Source organism: Xyrauchen texanus, chromosome 23, assembly GCF_025860055.1.
Source record: "Xyrauchen texanus isolate HMW12.3.18 chromosome 23, RBS_HiC_50CHRs, whole genome shotgun sequence".
Classification (NCBI taxonomy): Eukaryota; Metazoa; Chordata; class Actinopteri; order Cypriniformes; family Catostomidae; genus Xyrauchen; species Xyrauchen texanus.
This window is the reverse complement of record NC_068298.1, coordinates 30,638,967-30,662,069: the sequence shown is the minus strand read 5'-3', so window position 1 is coordinate 30,662,069 and position 23,103 is coordinate 30,638,967. Positions and strand designations below refer to the sequence as shown.

The following is a 23,103-nucleotide window of genomic DNA, read 5'->3' as shown; positions in this document are numbered from 1 at the left end:
GTGGACGGAGGAGGCCGTGGCAGCATTCCGGGACATTCAGCAGTCTCTGGGTAAGAACCCAGTCCTCTATAGTCCTGACTTTGGAAAATCTTTCATTCTGCAAACAGATGCCTCTGAGAGGGGTATTTGAGCTGTCCTTCTACAGGGACCACAAGGTGACCAACATCCAGTGGCCTTCATCAGCCGCAAGCTATTCCCTAGGGAGGTGCGCTACTGTGGAGAAAGAAGAAAGAAGCCCTGGCAATCAAGTGGGCCCTTGACTCCCTTAAATACTACCTGCTGGGTAGGGAGTTCACGCTACAGACCGATCACAAGGCCCTCCAGTGGTTGCAGCGAATGAGGGACACAAATAGTCGTGTCACTAGATGGTATCTGGCCATGCAACCCTTCCGCTTTACAGTAGAGCATATCCCCGGCAGACTAAATGTGACTGCAGACTACCTCTCTCGCTGTCACGAGAGTTCTGAAGGGGGGGTATGTGATGGCTGTACTAGCAGCCACACATGGAAGAAACAACTCACGGTGGTAACTCTCTCTTTTCACATTACATAATACAAAATAAATAACTGGACACAATGATTTTAGTTTTAAAACAGTTGTATTAGTTATTTGACATTGGTTATCTATTTGGGTGCACACATTTAGTTAACTGTCAATTTGGCTAGTTTCAGGTTCATTATTTTTAAGTTGCATTCTGTGACATGAATACTTTTCTTTTCTTGAGTTACCAGTTCCTGGGGAGTTGCTGCTGGGTGTCTCTGGCTGGATCACAAAAGGACTTCTAACTAAATCCAAACTGTTAAATAGGGGATGGATAATTGGACTGCACCATGTGCTCCAATATCATGGGGGTTGCAGAGTTATCTATTTTGGGTTGTGTTCTTTTCTTTGTTAGTTATTTTTTGTTGTTATAATTATTTGATGGATTATCCTTAGTTTATATTAGGTAGCATTGTCTTAATGGGGTTTTGTAGTTATGGTGATTTGTTTGTATATTATGTGTTTGTCTACCCCCTTTTGTGTCAGAATGGCCTGATCAGCCACTATATAAGTGTCCCCCATGTCTCAGTCTAGAGGTTCTGTTTTGTTAGTGAGGTTCTTTTTTGTTAGTGAGGTTCTGTTTTGTTAGTGAGGTTCTGTTTTGTTTGGAACTTCCTATTTTTTTGTGTAAATAAGTAGTTTTTTTTGTTTAGTAAATAAAATCTTATATTTGTGGAAATATATTTTCTGACTCCTCATGCCTGCCAGCTCGGTCCCTCACACTGTGTTTGTAGCGTCCCCCCAGCCTGGGCAGGATGTCTTTCCCCCCTGAAAGAATACGAGTCAGGCAAATTAGGAAAAACATAGAGAGAGAAAAGGTGTGGCTGGCACGGCCAGCATCCATGCTTGGCACGTTGCTTGTCAACCCCCACTCTGGGAATGTTGGGAACCTAAAAAGTTTATGATGTTTATATGGGGCATTGGGGAAGGGTATGTGCTTCCTGCCTTGGCATGCAACTGCCTGTCCGCACCTGTGTCAGCAGTTCCCGTACACGGTTCAGCGCATGGCGTGAGTGAATAAGGCCCCAAGTGTCTCTTCATCCGACACAACGTCGAGTGAGCGACAGACGGGGAAGGTCTAGGTTACTATTGTAACCCCCGTTTCCTGATGGAGGGAACGAGACATTGTGTACCCCCGGCCATGACGCTGTACCGAGCCACTGTAACGGCTGAACATCATTCTCGGCTCCTTAGTGCAAAACCTGAATAGACAGACGCACGATTCCCTCCTTTTATACCTATTTGTCTGGGGAAGGGACATGCAAATTCTGCCTGCTAATTTCTCATTGGCCTTTTCTCAAGTTCAGAGGTAACCGAGGCCTTCAGGAAAGACCCCTACTGTTGCTTCATTCGACATAACGTTTTGTTTCCTCCATCAGGGAACAGGGGTTACAATAGTAACCTAGACGTTTTAGTGATACCTGTTCACCACCAAGATGACACTCTGGCGGCCTCCTCACCTTAGATCAGCCTAAGCCTTCGAAATGTTTAAATATTATCACATGCTTGAAATGACACAAAACACATGTAATTTTAACTGTAAATGTTATTGTTATTTTATAAATATATTAGTATGCTATTACAGATAGTATAGTTTTTGTTTTGTTTTTAGATATTCAAGGAATACAATTGTACATTTAATCTCTTTCTCACAAAAAGCTATCATATGACTTCAGAGAGCTTGGAATGTAGCATATAAGTTGAACTGAATAATTTTGTGGTGCTTTTGAATTATAAATTAGTGATTGGCATTTGTGGACTGGTTTATATCTTACTTATCTGATGGTACTATTTGGTTGTGTAAACAAGGGACTGTCAGATCAAACACAAGTTAAGTATGGAGTGCCACAAGGCTCTGTGTTAGGTCCTCTTATGTTCTCCTTGTATACACTGTAAAAAGTAATTTTTAACACAAGCATTTTTGTCTTGTTTTCCAGTAAAAATATCTTAACATTCTTAAATCATGATTACTTTATAAGCAAACTGGTATTTGATTTTAAGTCTTGTTTTGAGAGAAATCTAATCAAATTTAGTGATATTTATGCTTAAAACAAGAAAAAAATATATACTTTTTTCCAACGGAGTAAGAAAAATAAAGAAAGGGAAAAGAAAAAAGGGAAAACAAGTTAATTTTGCTTACCCCATTGGCAGATTTGTTTTTTCTTGTGTGATTTATCTTAAAACAAGACTTAATATCTTATCCCATTTTGCTTGACAAGTAAATAAATCATGTTTTAAGATTGTTTAGATAATATTACAGGAAAAAAAAAAATTATTGTCTTGAAAATATTTTTTTCCAGTACACTTTATGCTTACCTTAGGAGACATTATTATTAAACATAGAAATGTGTTTTCTTTGTCATACCGATTATACTCAGCTTTATATTTTTCTTTCAAATCTGGTGAAATTTCCCAATTCTCCAAGTTAGGATAGTGTATTAATGATATTAAAGACCAGTAATTTCCTTTTACTAAATTCTTACAAAACAGAGGTATTCATTTTTGGATCAAAAACTTCTAAACATAAGATGCTATAATGTAATCTGTCTCTTGATGGACACACTGTTAAATCATCTCCTAGAGTTAATAATTTGTGTGTTATTGATAGCAGTTTGTCCTTTTAAAATCCTATTTAAAACAGTTAAAATGTTGACAATCTTATTTTATACCTAAAAGCTTACCCTATCACAACCACTGTATAAGTGATATTGAACTGAAGAAACATTGTTCAGATACAATGTTAAGGCTCGTTTTCACTCAGCTGGCTTAACTGAAAGAGGTCTGAGTTTGATTCAAACATGAACACCCTTACTGAGTATATAAAGGCATTCCATCAGTAGCAAAACATTGACAAAAATGACTTAGTTCAGAGACAAATCTTGTTACTTGCTTGTTTGTAGGTTTTGAACACCCTGTTGATCAAAGCAGCAGTAATATTAGATGTTAATGGTTTATCTGATCACAGTTTATATCACAATCACAATATGTAATTTTGATATAAATATGTCAAAATAACCACAATATAATTTATTGACCAAATTTGAATAGTGACTTTGCAAAATCACAAAGAATAACGTTTGCTCTCCCCCTAAATAAGAGGGAGTTTACAGAGGAACTTTGAGATGACATGTCAGAATGCTACCTATTTCATATGCCTAACACCTCAGAGTCAGAAAGAGAAAGTATAGATGTATTGTTGTCTTGCTCTTTTAGAAGAGTGATAATAAGACCCTGTGCTGTTTTAATGTCATTGTCACCTCCAGCCTGAAGAGAAGCCACATTCTTGTCTACCGACGAGCAATGAGCTCCTCAAAGGTGCAGTAGCATCTGGGAAAGTTAGTAAACCAGAGTAAAAGAGACATGGGGCTGGAGAAAGAATCGAGAGAACCTGTGACAGGAGACAAGAGAGTGTCAAAATCAATTTAGAGGTGAAATGGGAGGTAGAAAGTTGTTGAAGGTGATTTACTTTATGTAGAAAATAAAGCAGCACTACTGAGACAGAGAGAAAGCCAAAACATTGAGAAAGAAAATAAGTTAAAACTAAATTTTTTTGAAAAGGGACAGAACAGCATGGCAAATGCAAAGTATTAGACTAGCACATCACACAAGGAGAACCTGAATAACTTCCTGTCAGTGAGTTGCATATTTCTCATTGAAACAACTCATATGGATATCCAGAGCCAGGTAGATTGTTATTGAATGCACTGCTTGCAAAATTCTCCAGTGAGATGTTGTAGGTGGTCAGGCGTAGCGAGGGTGGAGCAGAGTTTACAGCCCATTGCACTCTGACGTCCATTTCTGTCACGCCAAAACTTGACAGCAATGGCATTGGCCCTGTACCCTTAAAGACTTGAGTCAGTGACCCACAATATGTAGAGATGTTGTATGATGCATTTTTGATGTACAGAGCATGTTACACTGTGTTGTTTGGGAAACAGTGAGGGGAGTCAGCAAGCAGAGACTTAGCATTTGCTATTTTACTTATCTGGGCTGCTCATAGGGCATCAATACAAAAAAATAATATTGTAAGGTTACCTGTGGTAATGCACAAAATTTACAGAAAAGAGAAAATTCAGACACTGGTAGAATTAAAGATGGATGGAGTGCTCAACATTCTCCAGCTGGGTTTAAAGTTTTGCTTTGTTAATAATGTGGAAGTGGTTCATTTCAACTCATTCAGGCGTTTAACATTCGGTTGCAGAATTAATGCATCACAGCTGACAATTGTACCTGTGAATATTTTATTTCTTCACTGACATCAAGACTACTCACAAGACAAGTCTTATCATCCAATGGAACCAAAACAAAAAATTACTTTGTATGCAGTTTAAGCTTATACATAAAGCTCTGCAAAATTCATGGCCCATTGAAGTAAAATTAGGCAAACATGAAGTGCCATCATGCTAAGGGTAGGATTTTTTTGGTGTAAGAATAGGGCTTAGAGCAACACTTATAGCAGCCTTGAGGTTTACAATACTTGAAAAGAATACTTTTCATTATGTGTTGTGTTACATTATGTTTTTAAGGATATAAATACATTTATGATTAATAAGCTTATTGTGGCAGGGCAGGGCCGGGTCGTGATTCTGCACACCCAGCCCCTAATCGGGCTAATTAGCCCTCAAGAGTGATAATGGCCAACCGAAGACGGCAGTGCGACAGAGAGAGATATTTATGGACAGCTGTCCGACATCTGTGTGTGTGTGTGTGTTTGTTTTATATTAAACTATTATTTATATTATCAAGTCGGTTCTCGCCTCCTTTCCACAAATCCCTTTACACATTTACATTTACATTTATGCATTTGGCAGACGCTTTTATCCAAAGTGACTTACAGAGCCCTTATTACAGGGCAATCCCCCTGGAGCAACCTGGAGTTAAGTGCCTTGCTCAAGGACACAATGGTGGTGGCTGTGGGGCTTCAACCTGCGACCTTCTGATTAGTAGATTACCAGTTATGTGCTTAGACCACTACCAGATTACCAGTTATGTGCTTAGACCACTACACCACCACCACTCCACTGGTGCCGAAACCCGGGAAGGAGGAGGGATGTGCCATAGTAGAGTCCTCGCCACTACAATCCACCTCAACGGAGCAGCCGTGACCATTCGTCGGGGGAAGGAAGAGCCTGGCCGCCTAAGAGTGGAGGTACAGCCGCCGACCGTGAGGGGAGGAGGGGCTCTTAACCGGCTGCCTGGAGCAGTCAGTGCTGCTGCCAGGGGCGGAGGAGACCCCTACCAGCTGCTGAAACGTGGCAGGGTCTGAGACGGCCTACTGCGAGCGGGAAGGGGCTCCTGGCCAATCGCTTGGAATGGGAGGACCGCTGTCAGGGGCGAGGGAGACCCCTTCCATCCACCAGAATGCGCGGGGCGTTCCATCCGCCAGGGGCCATAGGACTGCCTTATATCCTCCCGGGGAGGCACGGCTGTCATCCATTAGAGGGTGGAGAAGAGGCCGAGGACCAAGCTACGGCTTTTCGAAGAACCAGCGAGTTTTTTTCTCTCTCTCTCCCACTGCCACTCTGTTTTGGCTTTTCCCTCTCTTTTTTAAATGTTTTTTTAATTTGGCACGATCACCTGTACGGTGTGTAGGTGCCAAAAAAAAATTCCTGTGGGCTTCCAGGCCTGAGAGAACGAGGTAGGAATGTGGCAGGGCAAAGAGCGGGCCTCTAATCCGGCTAATTAGCCCTCGAGAGGGATAAAGGCCAGCCGAAGACAGCAGTGCGACAGAGAGAGAGATTTACGGACTGCTGTCCGACACCTGTGTGTGTGTTTGTCTTTTTGGTTCAGTTTTATATTAAACTATTATTTATGTTGTAAAGCCGGTTCTCACCTCCTCCTTTCCATTAATCCCTTTACAGTTATAAATTACCAAAGCCTAACTCCCTACCCTAAAATATATCCTTATATTTAAACCTAACCAATAATGTCATAAAAAAGCGTGAGATGGGCTCGCTGGTCTGCAGAGGCCCTCTTCCAGTTGTTGGAATTGAACAAGCACTGCATGGATGCCTTTAACTGTTGCACACTTTCACCATGTCAACAACCATGTCTCCCTCTGAAAGAGTTTAAACACTCTCCTCCCGTGAGCATGGATAGGGGAAAATGGGCCCCATGGCCGCAAGCTGGGCCCCATGGGAGTCGAAGGCCCCTGGGCTTCAGCCTGTATATGCTCATGCATTAATGCGACCCTACAGATGATGCTTATTAAAAGGTTAATACTCTTACGAATTTTAAATCAACACAACCAATAATTTAATGAAAAGCAAATATGTTTTATATATTTTTATACATATATATTTTATATATGTATTATATATTTTGTGTATGCTTCTATGACTGCTTTGCTTCACAGGTCGTCTCGTATGCTCTTCTGGAATATTACCCTAGTCCTTTGAATCGCAAGTGCAGCACTCGATTAGTTGAGCTACCGCGCAATTGGATCATACTTGATCAAGCTTGTAAATGTACAACAGTTGACTATGTAATACAAATATGTATGGCCTTGCAAGTCATACTCTGTTAAAAAGTGTTTTGATGTCATACAGATAGCATGTGTTCACACAATCTGCTCTTTAACTCATGATTTGTGTGAAAGGGAATAAATGCCATTGTTTGTTTTTTTAGCACCTCTAGTGTTCATTTCACCAGAAAATTGCTGTGATTTGTATATATGAGCCACATTAAATCACTTAAAAAAAAAGAATATGAATAATAATGTGAGACCAGGTTGGAAACAAGTGTCTTGAGATATCAAATCTGTCTATGTGGCAACCCTAGGATCTGCAACAACAACATTTTCAGGATATGGCCCACCCATTTTTAGCACAACATTTTGCAAATTAGAAATGCTCTCTACCTGTCAATCGATTTGCATGCAGACTTGCTGACATGTCTTGGAAGGGTGGTGTTTTGGAGAGAAAGCATGTGGTTGAAACAATGGGGGATGTTTAATTCAGTGGCTAAGTCTGGCGAAAGTTAGTAAATGCTGAAATTGCTTTATGCAAATAGAAACATCTGGCGTCATTTAAGTTCCAAGTTGTTGAACTAAAGGTGCTTTCACAAGTAAAAAAACATATCAGCATTCAGTCTCCAAAATTCATTTACAAGATTAAAAAATTCCTTTTCTTTCACAATTCCAAAGATACATTTCCAGTCATTCTCTGTGCAGAATATAACACTAAGAAATGAAAAATCATCACCTCATTGTGAAGATTTTTTAGGTGATATACAGCCTACATGACAGGCCTTATCAACTTTGCAAAGCAATTAAATTACAGACATTTCAGATAGGGTCATTACAAGCACAATCCAAGAGTCACATAGAATCGACTTATTATTTGGGATATTCTGACCTAGATTATATTTGTTGATTTTAAATTACTTGAAATGTGTTACAAATGTCTGTTTCTTTCTGAATTGAGAGTGAAAGTTGAATTAATGGAACCTATAAAGAAAAGTGCTTGTATAATGCATTGTTCTTCCTAAGCACGCCCCTTAAATCAAACAAAACAGTTAAGGACAAGAAGAATGTATGATTGGGTTATCACAAAAATCAGACTAAATGCCTGTGAAAACTGATTTGATATTTTTAATCATTGATCTTAATGATCAGTAACACTCAATATTGTCGGAACAAGCTGTCCCTAGAGTTGTTGTTTTAATTTGTGCAACTGTATTCTAGATCCATGTTTGGACAGTATTTTATTTCATGATATTGGACAAAATGTATCAATGTGTCAGTTTTCAGAGTGAATCAAGGGTCCCTTATGTCACAAGAAATGGAGCAAACATGCAGATATGAAAGACTTAGCAGTCTGAACTTCTTCCAAACAGAAAGAGATCGAACCTGCTTTTACTCTGGGTCATTCCTCTGGGCTGCCTGGACGTGTCATGCTTTATTTCAAAGTAAATCATGCAGGCCACTTGAGAGTGGTTTTATGGCTCATAAATGTCTTTGTGCTGAATGCTGCATTTGTGCGGTACTTGTCAAAGGATGGGGATATTCTGAATAAGACACTCTGTCTCATGTTCAGAAGGTTTTATTTTGTTGTTGTTGTTGTTAAAGTGTGACAGAGGGAAGGTTTGATACACAGATTAAGAGTGATTGAACTGCCTGCAATCATAAGGAATTTAACTATTCTTGTTCTGATTCCGATTGTTTTTGTACTTATAAGGAAGAAATAACTGGAAATAAGAAATACAATTTTTATTGCATTTACAATGTATTTTACCTCAGCAGAAAAATGTTATACTAAGGACACAATCTGTAACAACATCTTTAACAACTGGTTTGACAAGGAGGCATATTGGCACGAGAAAACAAATAAGATCAATGGCGTATCTGGGTACGGAGAGTACACCTTGGCTGTCACACTTGCAGTTTCAAATCGCTACCATCAAAGAAGAAAACGCAAAGAAACACCCTGTAAGAAATCAACAAACAATGCCATGATAATATGCCTTTGCCTACTTTTGTCGGGCGACATCCATCAGTGTCCTGGTCCAACTGGCCAAATAACAAACAGAGTAAACCTTCCCGATGCGCCTACCTGTGGCTCCGGTGCATCTTTGGCAGCGGTGCGCCAGGGCGGTGTCTGCAGGGATCTGGTGTTGGCTCGGGTGAGTCCCTGCGTGGAGCTGGGATGGACCGGTGGGTTTGGCTCCTGCGCGGATGGTGGGCTGGATCTTCGGCGTGGTTCGCCGGGGAGGCGGCGGTTCGCGTCCGTGGAGAGTGCATCTGCGGCTGCCGTTTTCAGCTCTGGGCTTGGTGGTGCTTCTGTGTGGCGCCTGGGTCTGGACGGTTCAAGGTTTCGCCCTGGTTCGCCGAGTGGACATCCTGCGGCAACGGGAGCGGATCCCGCGCATGTGGGCGATGTGGCGGGGGGGCCCGGCGGTGGTGGTCTTCACGGAGCCAGCATGGCGAGCACCGCTAACATCGACAGACGCTTTACAGTAAATAAAGCAATACGCATGAACCGGAAGTGGAAGGTTGTTCACACTGTAAACAATGCACGCATAATCTGGGATCAAAAAGTCAAACCAAAAGGTCTCTTTGGCGGACATCTAAATATCAAAAAGAAAATCAAAATCAAAAAGCGATCAAATTATCCACATGATGACTGAATCAAATCTGGATTATTTTTGCCTATCCGAAACTTGGCTGCACAAAAATTCCCCTACTGCTGCGCTATTAATTCCGGGGTACGTCTCCTACAGGAGAGATAGAGCTGATGCCAAAGGGGGAGGGGTTATGATCTATGTGAGAGATAACATACAGTGCAGTGAAATCCAGTGGAAAACACCAATTGATCCAGAATGCGTTGGGTTAAATTTATTTCTTGCACCTCAGATATCTCTCACATTATTAGTCTTATATCGACCACCATCTGCTAAAATAGACTTTTATGATAAGTTTAAGGAAATGTTAAAGCAGTGTGATTTTAAAAAGGAGGTTATAATGATGGGTGATTTTAATCTACACTGGGACGATAACAGTACAAAGAAAAAAACTGAAGCAAATTATGGATGGATTTAATCTTGTCCAGATGGTTAAAGGACCAACACGGATCACAAACAATTGTAGCACCCTAATTGACTTAATCTTCACCAATTATCCGGAACGGATCACAAAATCGTTCAATATGTTAACTGGTCTTTCAGATCATAACATGGTGCTCATAACAAGAAAATTAACCAGAAAGCGATTTGCAGCTTATTCCGGAAAAAAGGAGTTCATTGGCATTCCAAGGAGCAACCAAGAACAATTTCACACAGCAATAAGAAATATGAACTGGGACACTTTATTAATGGAACAATGAATTGGAAATAATTAGTCAGAAATTCACTGAATGCTTACAAACAAAAATTAAAGAATTTGCTGTGATAATTAAACACAAAAACAGAAAGCATTCTTTTCCCTGGCTCAGTGATGATATCAAACAATTAATGAAAGACAGAGACAATGCCCTTAAAAAAGCCATAAAGTCAAAACTATCTTGTGACAGACAAAAATTTGCTTCGTTACGGAATAAAGTGCTAATACAATTACGAAAAGCAAAGGCAGACTTTTTTATTACAATTATTAAAAACTGTCATGGTAACTCAAAAGCGATTTGGGAACAGATCAATAGACTAACAGGTAAAACTTCTTCTAGTAATAACTCAATACAACTAAAGAACAATGGGATGCTTATGCAGGATCCATCTGCTGTGGCACAGACACTAAACGAGTATTTTGTTGATTCTGTTGATACCATAGCCAAAAGTTTCCTATGAAATATAACAACTTACCTGTTATTAGTTCAGATTTGTTAATTGAGCCCCCACTACATCCAAAATTTGTATCCATATCTGATGTGGAAAAGGTAATTACACAGCTTAAGTCTTCAAGAGCTGAAAGACGTGTATGGGATGGATACACTCATGCTCAAACAAATAGGTCAGTCAATTTTGGGACCACTAACGCACATCATTAATGTGTCACTAGATCAAGGGAAATTTCCTGAGTCATGGAAACTTGCTAGTGTCATTCCTATATTTAAAGGTGGTAATTCCTTCTTTCATCTAATTACCGACCTATTAGTATTTTGCCAACAGTATCCAAAGTCTTTGAAAAACTGGTTGCTAAACAAATCACCAATCATCTTAATTGCAGTTCTTTTCCTTTGCACTCAATGCAGTTTGGTTTTAGGGCTAATCATTCCACAGAGACAGCAATATGTTATTTTCTAGAAAAGGTTAAATCAAATATGGACAATGGAGGGGTAGTGGGAGCAATCTTTTAGATCTTCAGTAAAGCATTTGATACAGTTAACCATTCAGTTTTACTGCATAAACTTCATGCATTTAATTTTCCCCCAAAATTCATTGACCTCATTAATTCATACCTTTTATCTCGTTCACAAAGTGTAGGAATTAACCAATATAGTTCTACCCCTTTACCATTATCAACTGATGTTCCACAGGGTTCAATTATAGGTCCAATTCTTTTCAGTTTATACATTAATGATTTACCATCTTTGTGTAAAAACTGTGACACTTTGATGTATGCAGACGACACTGCTGTTTTGGCCTATGGAAAATCCACAGAGGAAGTTGCCTCAAAACTTACAGAGGCCATGTCACTGATCTCAACCTGGTTAGAGCAATTTTGTCTGCAGTTGAATATATCCAAAACAGTAGCTATGTTCTTTTCAAAAAATAATATAAATATAAAACCTGAAATTGTACTATCTGGAGAAAGATTACAGGTCGTCACAGAATATAAATATTTAGGACTATATATAGACTCTAACCTAAACTTCAAAACTCACATAAAAAAAGTTAGTAATAGGATTAAGTTCAGTCTAGTGAACTTCAGATTCATTAGAGACTTTCTTTCAACAGAAGCTGCTAAATTATATTTCTTTTCTCTGATTATATCCCATATAACATATTGTTTAATAAGCTGGTCCAATACTCACTCGACAACAGTAAAACCATTAAAAACATTATACAAACAATCATTAAAAATACTGGATAAAAAACCATACCACTATCACCACTGTAGTATTCTGAGGAAATATCAGTTACTTACTTGGGATAATCTAATTAAATACAAAAACATCTGTTTAATTTACAAAATCAAACATGGTCTAGCACCTCCTCCACTATGTGACTTTATACATCTTAGATCTAGTGAGATTAGGGTAACCAGAGGGGCAGTGAGGGAAGACTGCATTATCCCCGGAGAAAAACAGCTTTTGGTCAGTCTGTTTTCTCCGTAAGAGCAGCACAGCAATGGAACACAGTGCCTGAAAACATCAGAGAGTCCTTGTCATTCTTTTCATTCAAAAGAATGCAAACAAATGGCTGGTTGAGAGCCAATCTTGTAGTCACTAATGCTTTCTGTGTACACTTAAACATTGTGTATTTATTTATTTTAATATGAATTGTATTTTTTAACCATAATGTGTTGTATGTAATTGTATTTTTGTGATTTTATACCTGTGGTTATTTTTAAGGTTGCCTTTTTTACATCTGGCTGGGGGACTACCGATGAAAATTAGCACTTCTGAGCTAACTCGGGTACATTTACATTGTTTCAATGTTGATTAATGTACACTGTCCCCTTTCAAAAAAATAAAACAAACAAACAAACAAACAAACAAGCAGCCTATTGCCAAATAATGAAATAATTTTGAAGTGAGTCAGATAAAACTGATTTATAATTTTGATGAACTTAATAAACAAATAAATAATAACTGGCTCATGCAAGTAATTTGTACAGAAATAGACTAAGATGGTCATGTTACATGTTTTGTGTTGCGTACAAGCAGCGAGGACAAGGTAATACAAATTGTTGCCTATTCATTTTCTTTCTAATAATATAAATCGTGTTTAGACAATAAGGTCATCATTGCTTTTGCTGTGGCACTGTAGATTAAGTCGATAAAAGTAATGTTGGAAAGACCGTGACTGAGTATTTTGGTATGATGATCCATACGCATCAGTTGCACATTCAAGTACCATTAACAGAATCTAATGTTTTGAAAATGATTTGGTATTGTCGATATGTACGCATATATCTGCATGTATGATCTAATTTCTTAGACCCTAATCCTTTGAAATATTCTACCAAACTGAAATAATTAACAACTGCCAGCCTGGAACAGTCTGGTACACCCAGTACAACACTTATCTCTGAATATGTGCCTTGAATTGCCCAACGCAAACATGTTTGTCTCAGGTCCTGACTTTTGCTAAGGAATGTGATGACCAGAATTCCCATTCAGGATGAGCAACCAGCCATGGCACAGCTCTCGCTGCTGTGACACGGGTCACGACTATCAGCTACACGTGTCCTTCATTAGAGATGCTGTTAAGCTTTCAGTTATGCAGAAACACCCATGAGGGTGAATCAGGGTTCTTGTTAGGCATGGTCTGAATGCTATTACCAGCGGGCCTAGCACACTTTCCCATGATGGGTCCATTATCAGTGACCTTCTGTTGCACTGGGGTCTATATTGTGTTTTATATTAGAGGATGAATATATATTTGATAGCCTTGGCCCATAAAAAACCCTTTGAGGGATGAAGGTTGAACAAATAAAGACAGGAAGGTCATTGTAGATCATCGTAAATGTGCTACTGTGTGGGAGAACTTTGAAGAGCTCTGAATGCAGTTTGAGATCACGTTGAACCAATGTTTTGTTCTTGTTCAGCAAAATCTATTTCTATTGTATAGGATCTTTGGCCAGCTGAGCAGAAAGACTAAATGTACCAGTGTCATGCAGTGTTGATCATGCCATCCATCCATCCATCCATCCATCCATCCAAGGCGAAGTAACAAAAGATTTATCACCGCTTTTGTTTCATACAGAAAATCAATATGCAATATGTGGCTAGCTCTGATTCAAGAAACCTCTATTTTTATTTTTATTTTTTTAAGGAACATTGCTTAGGACTGTAACCCATTAAGTCACAGGTGGATAATGCAATATGAATATGCCTCCAGTTACACATCTGCAATTCTGGTATAGCAGATCCCTAGTTCTTTCTGCTGTTTTACAAACGTGAGCGGTTTGAATGACAGCAGATTTGGAAAAGGCCATTTTGCAGTTTTCCACCATGGCAAAAAATGTGAATGTTAATGTGCTGGAAATGAAAACACACACACACACACACACACACACACACACACACACACACACACACACACACACACACACACACACACACACACACACAAACACACAGACACACACACACACACACACACACAAACACACACACACAGACACACACACATGCAGAAGCCAACACAGGTTTGATGACACTGACCTTCATCTCCTTTGGGCAAGGTAGACTGTAGACAGCCATTTATCTTTTATTCATTCTGCCATTTCTAAGAAAGGAAGCTTCCCTGCCACTGTGGCTTGTCAAAGGAGAGGCCATTTTGTGATGTGTGGCATGCTGTGGCTGCCTAACACACACACACACTGGGTGATACTGTCATGTGGAGATGAGCTGTGTGACTGCCTTGACGTCTGTCAGTGTAACTAGTCTGACAGTCTTTAGAAACCAGCTATCACCTCCTTCCTTCTCTCACTTTCTTTCATTTATGCTGCTACCTTTCATTTTTCATCACTTGCTCTAAAAACAACATCAGTATTCTCACAAGCCACACTCTACCACCTGAGCTATATATAAGAAAAAAATAATTCAAAATATTGTCAAACATGTTGTGACAAGGCTCTCCAACAAAGGTTTCATGTCTTTCACATGTTTGCAGGGCCCATTCTGACATGATTGCTTGAATTATACACAAAATCTGTCCTTCAAACCATTAGCAGCATGATGACCACGGTAGGGTTTTTGTCATTCTGTGATAGCCAAAATAATTCAGCTTAGTTTACTCCAATCAAGAAGAGGCTGTAAAATAATTAAAAACTCAAAGGGGCAGATTCACTAAACAGTTGCATCACTTTTGCGTGTGGTATTTCAGCGCAAAAACCTGTGTCTCATTCACTAACCACCGCAATCTACAGTATTTTAGTAGGCGCAATCAGCTCTGAAATCACGCTGTGTCTTGAGTATTTAAATTAAGTTATTCTCATTCCTTTCTGCACAAACACACCTCCTTTTTATGTAAATTAGGCTCATTTTTAATTGCGATACATTTGAAAAATTTGCCTGACACAATTTAGATCATGCGATTACCGCCAAATGAAAGTAGACGCTAACATTATTTTTATTTAAAAGAGACGTTTGTGAACATTTTAAATTATATCAGCAGTAAAATATATATTTATATTTATTTATGGGTTATATAGATAAAGAACGTTTTTTTGTATTTTCCTGGTGTTCATGAGATTTCAACATGAGAGTACAAAATAAAAGTCCCAATCTTCAAACTATTCATTTCTGTTTTTAAAGTTTTAAATGTAAATTCTTACTTGCGCTCCTTTAAGGAGAGGAAATTCACTATTAGGGTCCTATATTCGTGAGCACACTAGGCCGTGCACTATGTCCTATCCAATTATCGTGAGAAAGTTTTGAAGCACAATTTTTCTTTCCGACACAAAGTGCAAGTAGGCATACTGTATGATGGATCGCAAAGCAACCTGAAAATAGTTCAATAATGTTTTTAAAGCACAACTGCACTGGCTTAGAGATTTTCTATTAATATCTAAAAGCATTAACAGCGAATTTGATTGTTTTTGATTTTTTTTTTTACATGGCAGACCTGTTAGATTTCCTCACATGACCACTTGTAAATTAGATTAGTGAATTAGTAATGTTACAGAAGAGCAGGGTCGATATTTTCCACATACACTGGTCTGACCAATGTTTCTTATCAACTCTTAACAGATGATAACTGTCGTCTGGGAGATTATAAAAAACTGAAGACCAAGATGATGGACTTACACGCTCAGAGGTACTTGACCCCCAGTAACCATGGCAGCCATGAGAAAGATATGGCCACAAGGAAGCGTTTGGTAGATATGATGTTCAAGCGATTTGATGCAGACGTCAATGGAAGAGTTGACAGCAGTGAGCTCTCACAGGTAAGAGAAATCTGCACTCTGACACATTATAAATCCTTCACTCTTTCTTATTTTTCACCCCCTTTAATGTTCTAATTGTCAATTAAGTCTTTTGATCTTTTTAGTGTTGCATCTGTCATGTACCTTTTAACTTGCTGACCATTTTCAAAACACAAGACAAAAAAGCAACTCATATATTCTTGGATTTGTTGATAAAAGCTCTAAAGGGAAAATCAACTTTAATTTAAAATCATATTAAAACTTACAACACTGCAGTGAAAACACAGTGGGCAAATGAGCATTCGAGCTTGTCTCTTTTTGAATAACTCATCCATACACTGATCCCAGGTCAGCTATGCTTTATCTTGTTCTGCAGCTGAAAGATTACACCTGTCCATGGATATAGGTGTGCAGCAAATTGAGCAAAATATGAATTTATTAATATTTCTCAAGAAAGAAAACTTAGAACAAACTTTTGCTCTCGGTTACAGGACTGAGCCATATAAGTTTCATTGTGCAATATTTTCTTGTAATTTCTTCATTCTCAGTGGAAGGAGAATAGATCACTTTTCATGCATGGCAGATCGAAGACAATGTAAAAATGAAAACCTTGGACCAACTCTGAATGAAGAAGTTTGGCATTTTGACATGAAGCTAGTGCAGGTTGAACGGTGATAGAAGAAAGGAAACGTATAATGAAATGCCTTGCAGCAAAACTTAAAAATTCAGCTCTAACAATGCAATTAAACTACATCATTATTCTACTCTAGAAGGTCTTATGGTACACTTGATATTATCTACATTAATAAATGTAATGGATTTATTAAAAGAGGACGTTTATTTTTATAAAAATGTATTATATATTTAATTGATTTGTTTTTTCCTTGTCGGTGTATGCCAGCCATGTATGAAACGGAAATAAATTAAACACAAGAAAGATATACAGCTTTAAAAAATTTATTTTCCTAATTTACTCACCCACATGCAGTGGTAAAGTAGTGTCTGAAGAGGAGACTTTATCCAGTCTATAAAATTCATATATTTTCATTTATATACATTACATATGTAAGATAAATTAATCATAAATAAATAAAAACAATATTGTTGTAATTATAGTCCCTCATGAGCTTATAAAACACAATAAAATTTTAAGCATTGTATAGCTTATATGGGTTTAGTATAATGTTCAAATTAACATGTTATCTTGTATTCCCATACAGTATATGGCCTACAAGTAATGGTTATTTGTTTTATTTTTGTACTATAATGTGATTTTAAGTGTATAGTGGAATTGTTTTCCTACTTTGAAAAATAAATTGGAATGATTCAATATCAAGAGAAAAAGGCACCACTGACAGCAGTAAAAGGCAAAAATAAAAAGACAAATTTTACTCATTATATAATTAAGGGACACAGTTGTACAGCATCTGCAAAGAGCATCAAAAACTAGCATGGGTGCAATAGTATGCAATATTTTCTCAAAGTGTAATTGCATAAGTTATATTTAAATGTGTGTGTGTGTGTATATATATATATATATATATATATATATATGTTTAGCAGGGAAATAAATTTACTCCGCAAATTATGTTTACTCCAGGGATGCTTGTGCATCAGCATTAGAAGCTGGAAATGTCCCACCCCTTACTGAAATGGAAAATATAATTGGTTAGCCAATACCCAATAACTTCTGAAATAAACGTTCTGATTGGTGGATCAGCTTAGATTAACTATCTGTCTTGCCCATGCCATCAGTTGCGTTCCTGCCTCCCACAGCTCCATGCACATTTAGAGAGAATCTCTGAACACTTTTTTAAATTAAATTCACTCAACAGTGATGCGGTCAAAAGCCTACTCGTTGTTCTGGTGGACATACTGTATGTATCATCACTTATTTTAGGTGGTCCTAAGCAAAATATGAAGAAAGATAGGTGGATATCCGATGATTTGAGTGGGATTTTGGGGGTGTTATATCGCCCGTGGTGGGGGCGTGGCAATGGGGCACGGCCCCTCCAGACAGAAGCCTGACCCCCCCCTCAAGAACCCTGTCTGTCTTTTCAAGTGTGATTTAGTGATTTAAAAGCTTCAAAAAGAATGCAAAATTATCTAAAAAATAGTTAATGTGTCTCATGCATCATATTCCAAGTGTTCTGAAGGCGTACAATAGGGGGTTATTTAACCACTAAAGGAAAATTCAACACTAAAGATGTTCGACAGAATTACTTGTATGGGGAATAAAGATTCAAGGAAAGTGAATGGTGACTGAGGCAATCATTCTGTCTAACGTTTTGTGTTCCATAGAAGAAAAAAAGTTGGTGAGTAAATGGTGTTTTTTTTAAATGGTGAATTTTCATTTATGGTGAACTATCCTTTTAACACAAAATGTTATACTTCAGTGTCTGAAAGTTTGCTTTTTTGTGTGTTTCTTTTTTTCCAAACTTCTCAAAGTAAATGGTAATGCAGCACTGAATAACAAAAAAGGTCAAACTGAAGGTTGGCAATGTGCGTGTCTGAGCTGGTATCAGGTCTCTGTAAGAGGATTAGAGCTAGCAACATATAATAAAAGTACAGAATTCAATCTGAACATGCAGGTCTGGTTTTAGATGTAAAATAAGTCAGTTCAGGTCAATCTTTGCTCTAGGAATGCCAAAGCTTTCTGGAGATTTTTAAGTTCTATAAGTTCAGGACCAAGGACAAAGAACACAAGATCAGCACCATTGACAGATCTATATAATTTATTTTTATATAAGTTTTGATACGTTGCCCACCAAACACCAAATTCATTTTTATTCTTTAAATTTCATTTTCTAATAGAATTTTCTAAACCTTAAGTGTAATCCACAGTGAATATAACCTTTAACATTCATTATCACTGATCCCTCTTGCTTTGTTTCACAAACTATAATAATCATCAGGTATTTTTGACATGGATTCATGTATTCTTGAACAGGTAAAGTAATTCCTCATGTCTTCCAGCATTAGAATATTATGAAAATATTGCTTGGCTCTGGATGCTTGCCAGTAGACAGGAATCAAAATGTATGATGAAAATAGTAATCATATATTTAATTATTCATAATTGTACACTAGAACAATAGTTTTATGGAAACTGTTTGAAAACTGTGATTATATTTGCAATTCCATTTGGTGACACTAGTGGCACAGAATTGACACACCTCAGCTTTAATATCCACAACTATTCATGGACACAGTAATATTAATGTGGCAGACAAGCCTCTCAATCATCAGGAAAGAAGGAAGCAGGAAGCAGATTAACAATCAAAAATACTTTATTTCAACATAAAACACTGAACTGAAACATAACAAAAGCACACACATAAAACAATGCTGCGTGCATCTCTCTCTCTCTCTCTCTCTCTGGCATCCCCGGCTCCTCTCTCCCACTGATTGTGCAACTCAGCACCAGATGTGAATGGTATCAACCCAGCCATGCCCTCCTCCTCGTCACATACCCCAAATGTCCGATTGAGGCCGGGGAAACCTTCGGTCTGACTTACTTTTTTTATTGTGAATTGTCTTATATTCTGCTTTGAATATGTTGTTGTTCTGCAGGTCAGCAAGCAGGAAGGTTTGAGTAGGACAGCATCACAGTGCAATTTGTTTGACCTGTTCAAATACAACGATGTCAACAATGATGAACACCTAACTAAAGACGAGTTCTACGCAGCTTTTGGTGAGTGTTGGGTTTTGATGGAGAGATGTTTGACATGGAAACATACAAAGCCAAAAAAGGGGCCAAAAAATTATAAAAATGTCATATACATGATAATTCTTGTATTTATTTTAAGAAACTTAACATATTTCACTTGTTGTGAAATATTTTGAGCAAATGTCTCTTGTTTATTCTAAGTGGCCAAACTAGATTTTTGATTCAAAATAGATAAAAAATATTTTTTCTGTTAATGATGGAAATCATAAAGAACTTACTGATTCATGTTCTGATTCCAATTCCACTCACTGATATGGGTAAGTGAGTGGATATCATTAAAGTAATTTAGTTACAATATAATTATTTTAATTTTCTTTTAAAGGGAACTAGTACTGAATAAGATTTCTCATTTCCCAACATTACCCTTTAAACATGTTATGGTAGGTCTGTACTAGTGGCATGTCATGTAATAAAGCTACATTTCTACATGAGTCCATTCCACAAGGTCAGCACCTAGTGAAATGGACCGTGACTCTGACAACTTACTGTTAGAGTCAGATCTTGCGGGTACCATAAAGGTGAATGGATTCTAATTAAGCTCTAATTGAAGTGTATACTGATATTTTTCAGTAAATCACTGGACAGTGACGGCCTGAGTACAGTTTTCCTCATTAACTTATTTGCTGAAGAGAGGCTGAGGCACACTAATTAACTTCACAGCTCAAGACGCAAGCAAAAGTTGTTACAGAGCATTTGTGTCAGCCTGAAAACTAAGTTCTTTTAATGACTTTTAAATAATTAAATAATAATGATATTCATAAATGCCTTTAACATGAACAGGCAGTACGAAGTGCAAACAGCGATGTGTAAATAGCAGCAAAAAGCATCTTCTTTTTTGATAGATACTATTTGCACTCCTCATTAAATACTAACACACAGCTTAGAGTCCCACAGACACCCTACACCAACCCCTACCCCTAATCATAACCCTAACCTTAAAATAAACCACAAATTAACCAAGGTTTTACTACATTAACCATAGTATCATCATGCTATTTTGTGTCAATTTACTGTCACCATTGTTAATTGTGTTAAAATTATAGCTCCTACCAAAAAAACTTATTGTGAGGAAATCAACATTTCTATTCAATTGTTTTTATTATTCTAGGTAGTATTAATGGAAATATTAACAGTGGATACTGAAAAAATTAGAAAATGTGGGGAATCGAACATCCAATCTATCTTTACACACTACACCATTGCAACAAAATTTTGGGGTGAACACACATGCAGCACCTGTTTCATCAGTTTAGTTTAGCTACTGTTATCATTTTACTGTATATGTCAAGCACAATTACATGTCTTTGTATCCTTAGTTGTTTCTTGTCTAGTATTTTTTTTAGTCTTAATGTTCATGGCCATTTTACTGTATTAATTTATATGATTTTCTTGTTATGCTTTGGCAATATGTACTTATCCTATGTATGTCATGCCATTCAGGCATTTATTTTCTCCCATTTTTCTCCCCCAATTTGGAATGCCCAGTTCCCAATGCATTCTAAGTCCTCGTGGTGGCATAGTAACACGCGTCAATCCTGGTGGCAGAGGTCGAATCTCAGTTGCCTGAGACTTTCAACCCACACATCTTATCACGTGGCTTGTTGAGCGCGGAGACATAGCACGTGTGGATGCTTCACGCCATCCACTGCGGCATCCACGCACAACTCACCACCCACCCCACCGAGAGCGAGGAGGTTTCCCCATGTGACTCTACCCTCCCTAGTAACCGGGCCAATTTGGTTGCTTAGGAGACCTGGCTGGAGTCACTCGGCATGCCCTAAGATTTGAACTCGTGAACTCCAGGGGTGGCAGCCATACAGGGATTATTGTTATTCAAATAAAAATTTGAATTTGAGAGAGAGTGTGTGTGTGTGTGTGTGTGTGTGTGTGTGTGTGTGTGTGTGTGTGTGTGTGTGTGTGTGTGTGTGTGTGAGCGTGTATTTATCACTTTGTGGGGACCAAATGTCCCCATAAGAATAGTAAAACCCGAAATTTTTGACCTTGTGGGGACATTTTGTCGGTCCCCATGAGGAAAACAGCTTATAAATCATACTAAATTATGTTTTTTGAAAATGTAAAAATGCAGAAAGTTTTCTGTGAGGGTTAGGTTTAGGGGTAGGGTTAGGTTTAGGGGATAGAATATAAAGTTTGTACAGTATAAAAACCATTATGTCTATGGAAAGTCCCCATAAAACATGGAAACACAACATGAGTGAGTGTGTGTGTGTGTGTGTGTGTGTGTGTGTGTGTGTGTGTGTGTGTGTGTGTGTGTGCATTTACCTACTTCTCTCTTGACTCACGAGCAGTGATGAACCGCAAGCTATGGCTGTTTAACTTGCTTAAGATAATAGACATTTGATCAGTTACATCCTATTTTCTCTGTTTAAAATTACCACCTGAGCAGTGAATTCACCCTGAGTATTTTGTGGTAGCCAGTGCATGCTCTTCTCCGCCATCTTGAATGATTTCATTTCCCAAAACGAACACTAGGATCAGGTAAGCATGTGCAATTACTCAGCCAGTCTCTCTGCTGTGATAAGCCTTAATGCTGAAGCTGTTAGTTCAACTGTATTTACTAGATGTAATGTAACCCACACACCTCATCACGTGGCTTGTTGAGCGCGGAGACATAGCACGTGTGGATGCTTCACGCCATCCACTGCGGCATCCACGCACAACTCACCACCCACCCCACCGAGAGCGAGGAGGTTTCCCCATTTGACTCTACCCTCCCTAGTATCCGGGCCAATTTGGTTGCTTTAATCAGAGCGATTATGGAGTGCGAGACAATGCTGACAATTTTAAAGAAACCAGTCGCTGACTAACATTCGCTGACTCTATGCAAATCAAACTTAACTGGCTCATAACACATACAAATTTTCTTTTGATGCCACCTGCTGGAAAAAAGATTTAACGTCAGTGGGAAAAACGAAAAATCACATACTGTATTGTAGCTCTTTAACACATCTGTGCTGCTCTTAACCTTTAGTTAAGAACGTTACAAACAAAAGTAGAGAGATGCAAAAAGTGAAGTGTCTGAGTGCTGACATTCTGAGACATCAGTACCCATGGATTGTGTCTCGTCCCATCAGATTTGAGGACTGGAACTAAACTTTGTATAAATATAGAATTTTTTCTGCTACTAACCTTGTTAAACTGTAGAAAAATTTTGCAAAGCTTCTGTCCCAATAGAGAATAAATTAGGGTTCTGAACATAGATGAAAGGGTTCTTGGTTATAAAAGTTCCCTATGGATGGATAAGACACCCCTTATTTCACAGGAAAGGACAAATATTGAATGATGG

At 38.2% G+C, this 23,103-nt stretch overlaps 1 protein-coding gene across 2 annotated transcripts in view; it reads left to right on the top strand.

Moving 5' to 3' along the window:
• LOC127617061 (follistatin-related protein 5-like) overlaps positions 1 to 23,103 on the top strand; it is a 244,191-nt gene that overhangs the window by 131,651 nt on the left and 89,437 nt on the right. For both annotated transcript variants that reach the window (XM_052088936.1, XM_052088935.1), the window contains exons 5-6: positions 15,894 to 16,090; positions 19,643 to 19,763. In XM_052088936.1, the coding sequence (XP_051944896.1) occupies positions 15,894 to 16,090; positions 19,643 to 19,763 (318 nt within the window). The remainder of the gene's footprint in view (positions 1 to 15,893; positions 16,091 to 19,642; positions 19,764 to 23,103) is intronic.